This window comes from Coccinella septempunctata, chromosome 7, assembly GCF_907165205.1.
Source record: "Coccinella septempunctata chromosome 7, icCocSept1.1, whole genome shotgun sequence".
NCBI classification, from domain to species: domain Eukaryota; kingdom Metazoa; phylum Arthropoda; class Insecta; order Coleoptera; family Coccinellidae; genus Coccinella; species Coccinella septempunctata.
In genome coordinates this window covers 17,476,473-17,488,481 of record NC_058195.1, presented here as the reverse complement: position 1 = coordinate 17,488,481, position 12,009 = coordinate 17,476,473, and the positions used below count along the sequence as shown (strand labels likewise).

At 35.9% G+C, this 12,009-nt stretch overlaps 2 protein-coding genes across 2 annotated transcripts; one reads left to right on the top strand and one right to left on the bottom strand.

Moving 5' to 3' along the window:
* Nucleotides 1-911: 911 nt before the first annotated feature.
* LOC123317426 (protein yellow) lies at nucleotides 912-2,450 on the top strand. Its single transcript, XM_044903954.1, has 2 exons — nucleotides 912-1,025; nucleotides 1,278-2,450. Exon 2 carries the CDS (start codon nucleotides 1,285-1,287, stop codon nucleotides 2,395-2,397), a length of 1,113 nt encoding a protein of 370 aa, XP_044759889.1. The 5' UTR covers nucleotides 912-1,025; nucleotides 1,278-1,284; the 3' UTR covers nucleotides 2,398-2,450.
* A 5,937-nt stretch (nucleotides 2,451-8,387) lies between these two features.
* On the bottom strand, nucleotides 8,388-9,786 carry LOC123317469 (major royal jelly protein 1). Its single transcript, XM_044904025.1, has 2 exons — nucleotides 9,650-9,786; nucleotides 8,388-9,586 (listed from the first exon to the last, which is right to left on the bottom strand). Exon 2 carries the CDS (start codon nucleotides 9,577-9,579, stop codon nucleotides 8,452-8,454), a length of 1,128 nt encoding a protein of 375 aa, XP_044759960.1. The 5' UTR covers nucleotides 9,580-9,586; nucleotides 9,650-9,786; the 3' UTR covers nucleotides 8,388-8,451.
* Between the last annotated feature and the right edge of the window lie 2,223 nt (nucleotides 9,787-12,009).

The window sequence follows — 12,009 nt, the reverse complement described above, 5'->3', positions numbered from 1 at the left end:
CGTACAATATTACGTTTAGGGTACAGGGAAACCTATAGAGGTGCTTTTAGGAAAAATTATATATTGACCGTCAATTTAACATTTCTTGATTTAACGAAATAATTCAAGTTTTTCCATAAAATCAATTATACTTAAGTTATTCTTGTCGTCCCATCAAATTTGACCACATATCTGGAAACGGCATTAAATTTGCTTTAAGATAAGAATCTCGGTGTGCCAAAAAATTCTCATTGCGGGCGTGAGGCGTGGTAATTTTCCAATGATTTATCGATGAAAATTTAATAATTGCGGACAAGTTTTCTTTTCAATCTTGGTATTGACATAAAATTTCTTCTCTTGAAATTACCTCTCGTCTTGAAATCAAGACAAGATCTTGAAATTTTCAAGAACTTGGAGACTCCTGGTGATATGCGAATTTGTGACTTTTGATAATCTATGAATGATGAATGTATGAAATGACTCTTCATTTTTCCATTCAGAACCTCTCTCTCTCTAAGAGGTTCTGGAACACTTTTTGATAGGATTCCACATGTAAGTTTCCGTTGAAGATTTTCATACACATCATGTGTCTACTGTAACCTGTAAGACCAAGAATATTCGGAACTCAATTCATTATTGAAGTGTGTCACTTTTTTCAACGGCACATCCTATATCACGGAAGTATGTTTCATCACATGATGAAAATCAAATCAAAAAGAAAATCCAAATGGGAATCCTGAAAAAATTTTTTTAACGAAAGTTCAATCGATTATAACAAACAAGTATTTTTGCTGGGATAGTTGGGATTGAATGAGTTGACTTTGTACGTGTTCGGTACATTCATTCATTGACCCCTAAAACCGATTTCTTTCACGAAGTAGTTCTTTCTAAGCAAACTGAATCACATAAACAATTCGAATAGAAACGTATTGGTACGTAAACATAACAGGTAAAAAACACGTGCATCGTGACCATCACTATCAATATATAAAGTAATTTTTCCTTCTGGAACGTATCATTTTGTTCATTCGTTTCCAACGAAAAAGGTAGGTCTGGCCCCTTATTTATCATGGAAATCGTAATTTACTAAGTCTAGAACGTTCATTTATATTTATATCTGTCAATTCCCCTGCATATCGGTATCACTTTACATTCTAGATAATTATGAATAGTAATATTCAAACCATGTTCTAAATTCACTCGTAAATTCTAGCAGATTTCGGACGAAATAATTGATCTTATTTTCATAATTGAGAATAGCAGAAATATTTTCAATAAAAGATATTTTTTTCTTCTAGAACTAAAATGATACATAAAGTGGCACTACTGTTCCTCACTCTTGCCATTTATGTAGAAGCAACTTGCGATAAGGAGATCCAACGTCCGCTTGAATGGACAGGAGGTTCCTTCGAATGGCCAACTCCTTCCACCAAAGCCCTGTACCAAGCTTCAGGTCGTTTCATAGGCAAGAATGTTATAGCCACCAGGGCCCAAATCTACAAGGATGATGTTATCCTCGCATTCCCAAGGTACAAACCTGGCACCCCAGTCACATTGGGCAGAGTTTCTCTGAAGCAAAGAACTTGTGAAGCCATAATCTCACCCTATCCTTGCTGGTCCACTCAAGAAGAAGGAAACTGTGGTGCTCTGCAGTCCATCGTTGACATTTTCGTCGACCCCAATGACATTTTGTGGGTTTTGGATGTTGGTGTCGTCAATACTTTATCATGCCCTGTTCGCAAGTGCCCTCCAAAAGTTGTAGCTTTCAATTTGAAAACAAACAGACAAGTTAAAGTACTGGATTTATCTGGTTTAGTAGCGCAAGCTTCCAGATTGCAATACTTGGCTGTTGAATATGCTCCGGATGGTAGACCTTATGTATACATCAGTGATGCTGCCACTAGATCTTTGTTGGTATTCGATGTAGCTGGAAATAGAGGATACAGAGTTGTGCTTCCTAAAGCTGTCGTTGGCACTGGACGTAGAGACGTCTTATACATAGCCCTGGTTCAAAAGGGATGTGGAAATAACTTTATCATCTTCTCCTATCTTTCATCACCCAGAGTTTTCTCCATTCGTACGGACTACTTGAGAGCAGGATGTGCTTCAGGAAAAATTCAAGATGTTGGTTTGAAACCAAATAGATTAGTATTTTTGGGAACTGATTTGGGATCCGCAATATTCTTCAGATACGAAGGTCAACCTGAAATCTACAGATGGGACACCAATACCCCGTTCCTTCCTGTGAGTTTCGTCTTGGTTTACAAATCCGATAACTGCTTTTTATCCACTCAAGCTATAGCTGATGTCAAAAGAGAAAGGATGCGTGTCTTGGAAAGTAACTTCCCTGATTATGTAGAGAACACTGTAGGATGTGGAGCCAACCAAAAAATTAGCTTGATGACTGGTTGCTTGTAATCAGTAACAGCTATAGAATATTGTCTGTGATAAATATATTTTCATTACAAACATCTTCATTTTAATTTTTTTTTTCCTTTGAATCCGTTCAAATCCCTTGGTAACGATGTCTCAAAATGACACTCGTTACAAAACTTAACTGTCAAAAACTTGTGAAAAAATATACCCATTATTGGATATCAGAATAATAATTATACTTAATCATATTTATTGATCTTATGTCACATTGAAACAATGGGTAGGAAAAATCACGGAAAAAATAATTAAACAAAAAAATAACAGAACTGAAATAATAAATATATCAAATAAATAGGAATCACTTGAAAACCTACAGGGGAGAGGAATTCTTCGACGCAGTGGTAGAAATCCTCAATTAACAAATATACTCTGATGATCATATCATTCAATATTTATGGTTCTATTGAAACGTTTTATATACATCATGTGTTTACCGTGGCGAAAATGAAATGTACTGTGTTTGAATTCCCATAAAAATATTTTTTTTCAAACCATGCCGGATTTCTTGTACTGAGTGTCTTAAAGACAAGTAACTGTCCAATTTTGTTATTTGTAAAATAAAAATTGAAAATCACATATAATGAACAATTCATATATGTAGTTTATAGAGCATTAACGCTTAGTTCTCAAAAGTTTCCCCAAAAGAATTTTAATACAGTCAGAAAGATTCTCATTAATAGTAACTATCCAGCCTACTTGATACCATGAAAAAATACAACAATATAATGACAGCCAATTAAACACAAAGAAAAAGAATACTCTAAATATTTCAAACTACAAACTACTGCACATTCCTGGGCTACCCTACAGCATTAATGAGGTTTAAAAAAATACATGTAAATGTAATTGCGCATCCTACAACGAATTTTTTCACTAGGTTGAAAGACAAAGTAGGTACCTGATACCTACACATTGATACGAAGTTATTTACAAAATCCCTTGCCATAATTGCAAAATGCAATCGTTGTTACATAGGTCAGACTAAACAATTACCGGTAGATTTGGGTACCTTGGGACAGTCTTGTAACTTGGGACAATTGCCCCCTCGCAGATTTCTTTGTTTCTTACCATTTATGAGTGAAGGGACAAACTTATAAAATTGTGTAGAGTCTTTTTGGTCAGTTTAACAATTAATTCCTGCTGAGTTTGCCGTGACCAGAGCGTTTGAATTGACAGGAAAAATTAACGAATTCAGGAGAGTAGAAGTAGAAGCGCGTTTTTTCATGGCCCTAAACTTTGCAGTCTCCTGTACAGGGTGGGCAAATTTCGTTGTTTTAGCACTACAGCTTTTAAACCAGAGGAGATAGACAAAATCTGATACCCCATTCTCGTTCTCTTTTTCTGAGAAACTTACAATAGTAGTAGTGATTTTTGGCCACTTTCTTTTGTTTTCGAGTTATAAGCAAAAATTGGAAAAATGGCGATATCGACATAAATTTGTATCTCCGCTAATACTGATGATAGAGCTCTGAAATTGAAACATTCTACAGGCACTTTTTTACGTCGAATCCAGTGGCGTGCTCGCCTTTTTAGCAGGATTTTTAATTACGAAGCTATGACCCAAAGTTATGTTTTTTTAAATGGGAACATTAGATTTCTGTGCAATTTTTTGAAAGCTTAATTTTTACTGATTTCAAAAATATATGACATCATATGGTTTGTAACAATATAAATATTAGAAAATGGTCAAAAAAACTTTTTCCCAATATTTCTATGGTTTCAACTTTTGACGAGCACAGAAAAATAGAGTTTCCTATATCAAAAGTAGTCTCCTTCCGGCAATGTCATCTTTCTATGCTTTTTACCAATTTTCACAAAATTTGAATCAAGATATATTTCATAAATTTTCATAATAATGAAAGGACTTATAGAAGGATTCACTGGTAATCATACGATGCTATATTTTTCTATGCTCATCAAAAGTTGAAACCATAGAAATATTGAGGAAAAAGGTTTTTGACCATTTTTCATTATTTATATTGATACAAACCATATGATGTTATATATTTTTGAAATCAGCAAAATTTAAGCTTTCAAAAAATTGCACAGAAAACTAGTGTTCCCATTTAAAGAAACATAACTTTGGGTCATAGCTTCGTAATTAAAAATCCTGCTAAAAAGGCGAGTACGCCACTGGATTCTACGTAAAAAAGTGCCTGTATAATGTTACAATTTCAGAGCTCTATCGTCAGTATTAGCGGAGATATAAATTTATTTCGATATCGCCATTTTTACAATTTTTGCTTATAACTCGAAAACAAAAGAAAGCTGCCAAAAATGACTACTACTATTGTTAGTTTCTCAGAAAAAGAGAACGAGAATGGGGTATCAGATTTTGTCTAGCACCGCTGGTTTAAAAACTGTAGTGCTCAAACATCGAAATTTGCCCACCCTGTACATGTTTTTCGCTTTGTGCATGTGTAATTTTTTTTTCTGGTTACGTGGGATATTAGATATGTCATGAAACAAGGTTGTTCACAAATAAAACGGCAACACGGATCTCGTTCATTTATTTCGTTGTTTCATAGAGTGACTTGGGACAATGCCGAATAGATACAAGCGGAGTATTGGCAGCAGGAAATACATATGCCAATTTTTCACAGGATATTATTATTTACATTATTTCCACAAAGAAATCACCAAAGAATGAAAGAAATCAAAGTTCCCTTGTTTTGTTTAGTTATTTTTTACATTTGAGTTGCAATATATTTACTTTCGCTGAAATACTGGTTTATCATTTAATTTCCTTACCGAATTTCAACTATATAATCACAAATTCTAATTTTTCAAAACTATACACCGTCCCAAGTCACCTATTTAATTTGAGAGCTGAGAAATCAATACATTTTAACTTGTGTCCCATGCCTCCCAAATCGGTGGGTGACTTTGGACAAGTATATTTTATTTTTTTCAAAATTTATATCCGAATAATGAAGCATGGTATATATCCTAATCAATAGTCTGATTTAGTAAGCATATTCGAACCTCTTTTTTAGATAAAAATAGATCACCGTTTTGAAAATATGACAAATTGAATTCAACAATCGTCACAAGTCACCCGAATCTACGGAACTTAAAGACCGGGTGAGACAACACATTAACTACACAAAGAAACACACTGAAAAGACTGACTGAGTGACAGCTCTTTCTTCTAATTTTTTTTAAGCTGGACATAAGTTCGATATTGACAAAGTCAAAAACCTAGTAACAGAAAGAAACAAACAAACTAGAAATATTGCTGAAATGTTACACATAAAAAAACTTAACCGTTAACTAAAGATAAGATGTATAAGGACTCAGTAACATATATTTCATTCTACTTGAATCGGTCCGATTGATCAATCCTGTCGTTTTTTCCATTTCCTTTTTGCCGCTTTGTACGGAGTTGTTTATAGTGTAGATTATTTGTATTTGTATTTTCACAATTATTGTTTTTTATAATTATTTCTGTAATTGTTGGTTTATGCAACTGTGCAATTTTTGACATGTCATATCTTGACACGAAGTATGTAAAAAGTATAATATTCTTTGCATGAATCATAGAAAAGGAAAAAATAAGGTTACCTCTATTTTTAATACCATTATAGACGATCACTCACATGTGTGTGCTCATTCCAAAATGTTCTTGCTTCTCATACCCAATCAAATACCAAGACAATATCCTAGTTGTCACTCACCTTAATTTGTCAATCTTCTCACATTAACAAGGTAACCTTTTCTTTTCATGATAGTTGTGCTGACCATTTTTATAACTCTAATTGTTGCATTCTCTTGTAGCCCTTAAGTCCTGAAGAAGTCGATAGAATTGGAAACGCCGCCACTCTTATAATATATAAGGAGAATAAAGTCCTGTCCAAATACCCGATATCGATGATTTTTATTATTTATATCATTTGATCATTGACTCAATAAAAAATAAGTCTTTGAATCTGTTGAATATTATGCCTCATATTTCAAAAATATGGTTCTCGCATCCAAGAAGTGTTGGGTGTGTTCTACACCTGAATGGTTGACAACTTAGATGGAATTGTGCTCAAAAGCTTCTGTTTTTTGTCAAAAACATTTCTTTTCATGCTGATCTAGAGCCCAAAAACCCTTTTCATGAGAAATTACGAACGTTTGTGCTGTAAGAAATAGTTTCAATCGTCAATGAAGAGTCTTATGACTTTAGCCTTGCAGCTTTCACACTCCTCTCCAGAGGAAAATTCAACCCTTTTTCCAGATATCTCAGATATCAAAAGAATTAGGCTCTGTTGGAGCCCTTTCCAGTCGCCCCTCGGCTCCCTGCTGTAGGTTAGATTCCTGCTCCACCCACACTTCCTGTCGGAGCAGACGGTGTTCCTCTGCATTCCCCATGTACTTGCGTACAGTTCTCGCCGTTCCGAGCAGTACCGCCTTCTGCATGACTCTATAGATATTTTCGTCCAACTGAAGTTTCCTCAAGTTCTCTTGTAGATTCTTCGGTATCAGGCCTGTAGATGAAATGACAATAGGGATGGTCTTGATATCTTTCAGCTTCCACTGTCTTCTGGTTTGTTCCTCGAGATCTCTGTATTTTGAAATTTTTTCAGTGTGCCTATCTAAAAGATTGTTATTATTTGGAATTTCCACGTCGATGAATAGTGCTCTGTCCTCATCCTTATTGAGCAATATGAGGTCTGGTCTATTGTGGGTTATTTTCCGGTCTGTGAGAACCGTGCGATCCCAGTAGAGCTTGTGATGTTCATTTTCCAACACAGAATCCTGATGGTAATTGTAATAGGGAACCTTTTTCGAACTTAGAAGTTGGTGTTATAGTGCCAATTCTTGGTGAAGAATCTTGGCAACAGCATCATGTCTATTTTTGTACTCCGTGCCCGCGAACTTCTGACATCCCCCCGTGATGTGCTGGATAGTTCCATGTGTCGCACAGCCATAAAGACAGCTATCGTCCGCCACTGAGGCATCCTTGCCGATATATTTCATGTAATTTCTTGTTAGAATCACCTGATCCTGGATGGCGAGCATGAAGCCCTCTGTTTCAGGAAACAACCTTCCGGAAGACAACCAGTAGTTCGACGCAGATATGTCGACGTAATCATGGTTGACCTCGTTCTGGTGCCTTCCATGCAAAGGTTTGCCAATCAGTTTCTGCATTTTACTTTCTGCAGAGTGTTCGACGGTTTCCAAATGATCCTGTTGTAGCTTTAACGGCGTAGAACTATCAGCAACACAAACTACTCGATGGAGTTCTGACGAAGTAGCCTTACTCATGTCCTTCAATTTCCTGGGACATACGGTTGGACAAATCAACAATTCCTCTACCCCCAAGATGCCGTGGCATCTCTGTCCGTTCTATTGAGCTTTTGGGGTGATATTTATTGTGTTTAGTCAGCATCGTCCTTATTTTTCTCTGGAAAGCTGCTAAATCGTTGGTCGTCCAAGAGATGTTACCGAATGAATAACTCAGCGCTTTGTGTTGATTGCTTTTATCAGATTCTTGCTGTTAAGACCAGTTCTCATTATCCTCAATCTTCGGGTGAACTCCTTCGTTAATTCTTTCTTCATCTGGGTCTGATTGATTTTTCTTGCCTGTTTTATGCCTAGATACTTGTATGTGGGTAATATTATAATATTATTATTTTCCTGTTCGCTCAAATTTTCAATACTTTACTATTTTTGAGGAAAATGAAAGCATTTGTTCGAACAAAAATATTCTGATATGGCTATAGAATTCATATCTTCATTGATGAAATCCTTATTTTTCCATATGTAACTGAGTTTTTTCAATTGAATGCAGTTTTTATCTCAAATTATCTGGCTCACGAAAGTTTTCGAAAAGTGCTCGAAAAATCATATTTATAAAGTGCTTAGTAATCGCAAGCCTCTTTTGTTGGTGCTTAGTGCTCGAAGCACTTTTTTCCAGTACTCGTCACAGCTCTGGTTGATAGCTTGAAGAATTGCAAATTATTTACTCAAAAAAAAGACAGCCATTTCATTTATCAGATTTTTAATAAAAAGAAGAAATCACAGTTTAACAGCGTCAGAACTTAATGTTCATTCACAAGTCTTGATGAGAGGTTGAACAACCATAGAAGCTCCCAAACATCCAACAGTGTTCGAGATATAATCGTAGAAATTACTTTCCAAGGCCCACATCAATCTCTTGTAACCAGGCACGACTTGTGTTGCCAATCTGCAGTCGCCACCCTTTTGAACAAGGAGGAAGTTTTCAGGTTTGAAGGCAGTTTCGGAGTTCCAGATGAATATATCAGATTCGCCCTTGTACCTGAAGAAGATTGCAGCACCGTTGTCAGTACCCAACATAACGAGTTTTGTGCCTGGTGGGTTCACACCGGCTTCCACAACACATCCGTTAGCTTGTCCAGTGTAGATAAGGTCACACCTGATGGAGAAGAGTTTAGGGGAGGACAAATACGTGAGGTAAATTACACTTCCGCATGATTTCCTTGCAAGAGCGATGTAGAGGACATCCTTGTTCTGAGGAATGGCAGCAGGAGGAAGAACTACCCTGAAGACTTTAGCTAGTGATACATTGTATACAAGGATTGAACCAGTTCCAGCATCGGAAACATACACGAAAGCTGTACCGTCAGGGGCATAGTCCACCAAAATATATTGAGGTCTGCTTTCGGGTAATATGAAAGGACTCAAATCTACAACTTTGACAACGATTCCTGTCGCAGCGTTGATGGCAACAATCTTAGGTGGACAACGACGAATTGGTTGTTCCAAAGTGTTACAGATACCCAAGTCCAACACCCACAGAATATCGTTAGGGTCCAGAACAATATCGATCACGTTCTGCAGGGCTTCACAGTTACCTTCTTCTTGAATGGACCAACAGGGGAAAGGCTCCAGAATTGCTTTGCATCCTTTAGATTTCAGAGAGAACTTGGCCAAGGTGTATGGCACACCATGTTTATATCTTGGTAGTGCTACAATTGCGTTTTCCTGGTAAACTTGCAATCTGGTAGCGATTACGTTTTTCGGTATATATCTGCCAGTCTGTTTGTATATGTTTTCTGTACTTTTGCAGGGAAAAGCTAATTCAGTTCCACTGAGTTTGTAGCTCAAATCGGGTAAGAGGTTCTTGTTGCAATCTATGGCCAGTGCACCCACGAAAAGACCTGCGGCCAGGAGAATAACACTGTAGACTCCCATTCTTGATCTGCAATAGATAAAAGATATGTTGAGTTATCTTATCTGTGAAAACTATCAATGAGGTACTCACTTTTTGAATCCACAGAACTAAAAATGGGAATGCGTGACTTCTAGTTCTGCAGAGATTTTATATTGGCTAGATCGACGTTGTTTTAAATTGCAGCATGCATATTCGTTCAATTGTCCGAGGTTTGCCCTTGATTTTGAAAAATTGTTTATATATTTTGAATGAACTAAGTCATTGCTCGACTACATTGGTTTGTTTATGTGTTCGATGTCATTGTTCCCCTTATTTCGAAGTTTGTTGAATCATTAGGATTCGACAGAAAATAATTAATTTCGGACAATCCGCTGTTATTTGGTGTACAAGATATAGAGGGTGAGTCAAAAATGTGTACCTACCGACCTCTCTGGTTGTGATAGTACAGGGTGGGCAAAATTGGTGATACACCTGAACTACAACTTTTTAACCCAATGAGATAGAGGAATGTGCCATTCATGTCGACTTTTTTCGAGAAACTAATAATGCAATCAACTGCATTCCTCTATCTTCTTTTGTTTTTGAGTTATAGGCCAAAATTTAAATTTGAGCGATTCTAACTTTGGTCATTATTTCCGTTTCTGTTTGTGCTAGGATATTGAAATGAAAACATTTCACAGACACTTTTTTGATAGCAATCCAGTAGCGTACTATGATTTTTTCCAACAGGTATATTTGCTGAGCTATGACATAAAGATGTGTTTTCCTTATGAAAACAGTAGTTTGAAATGAAAGAATCGTCATTTTTTTACCGTTTCAGAAATATTTCAAACATCGCCCTCAGTCTTTCTAAGTAATTTTAAACTTCTGTTTTCACAAGAAAAAACACATATTTATGTTATAGCTCAGCAAAATGAATATACCTGTTGGAAAAAATCATAGTACGCCACTGGATGGCTATCCAAAAAGTGTCTCTATAATATTTCAATTTCAACTTCCTAGTTTCAACAGAAATGGAGATAATGGCCAAAGTTTAAATTTTAATTTTGACCTTTAACAAAAGATAGAGGAATGCAGTTGATGGCATTATTAGTTTCTCGAAAAAAGACGACCGTAATGTGCCATGGATTTTCCTCTATCTCGTTGGGTTGAAAAAGTTGTAATTCAGGTATCATCAATTTTGACCACCCTCGTGGCCCTTGCAAAGTTGAAAATTGAAAATTTTTCTCCGCATAACTTCTAAATGGTGAATGCCACCAGATTGAAATTTCGTGCATGAATGTATGTTGCTGAAATACATTTTTTTATTACACTGCTACATTTCTGATATTGTTATAAAGGGTGCTGTTAGAGGTTGAGTCATGGTTTTTGTGACAACTTCTTTCATTGTATTCGTTTTGGTGAGAAAAACTGAAGCATTCGATGGAGTGAAGAAAATTACACCAAAGAGGTACTCATACCCAAATTCAAAAATTGAACCATTTTCGAGATACTATTTTTTTTGTGGTCACATGGTGTCAGCAGATTCATTCATCGCAAGACTCGTTGCAAGATTATTGTTGTAGTTATTGTTTATCAACGGCACAGGAAGGTTATATCATCATAAAATTAAGAACATAATATTGTTCATGACCTGCTAATTTCGATGAATATCGCGATGAATGAATCTGCTGTCATCATGTGACTACAAAAATTCATATATGAAAACGGTTCAATCTTTTGTATTTGGATAAAAGTACTTATTGAAATAGGTACTTTTATGTATTACATGAATGTAATTTCCTTCGCTCCATCAAATGCTTTTACATTTTGCATCAAAACGAATACAACCAAAGAAGTTGTCCCAAAAAAATGATGACCCACCCTCTAAAAACACGATATAACAATATCAAAAATGTAGAAGTGTAATAAAAAAATGTATTTTAACAACATACCTTTATACACGAAATTTCAATCTGGTGGCATTCACCGTTTGGAAGTTATGCGAAGGAATTTTTTTTAATTTTATCAACTTTGGAAGGATATGTCTCCCTTAATATGCATTTCGGGCCATGAGTTCATTTATCAAACTATACTTATTTTTCAATGTACTATCACCCCCAGAAAGCTAGTTACCCTTTTTTGACTCACCCTGTATAGTTTATAAAGCAGATGAAATTTTAATGAATAATAAAAGGGTTGTGCCATATACTGGATCATTAATTTGGAAATAAGTTTCCATGCTATCTCCCATGAATGCGTCTAAGCAAAATGAAGAGATCAATCCAGTATAACTCTCGAAAACGGGTTGGAATCGAAAAGGGAATATTCTATGATAGTAAATCCGCATCAGGGTGAACTATTCGAAAAATTTAAGTCTTCTGTTGGGTCATGTAAACGAAAAACAGTCTGCTTTTTCTATGCACATAGGTAAAATTAAGCAATCGGAAATCTTTCTAGCTCTTGAATGA

Excerpts from the sequence above, each read along its gene's own strand:
- LOC123317469 (XM_044904025.1), bottom strand. The coding sequence starts at position 9,579 with ATGGGAGTCTACAGTGTTATTCTCCTGGCCGCAGGTCTTTTCGTGGGT.
- LOC123317426 (XM_044903954.1), top strand. The coding sequence starts at position 1,285 with ATGATACATAAAGTGGCACTACTGTTCCTCACTCTTGCCATTTATGTA.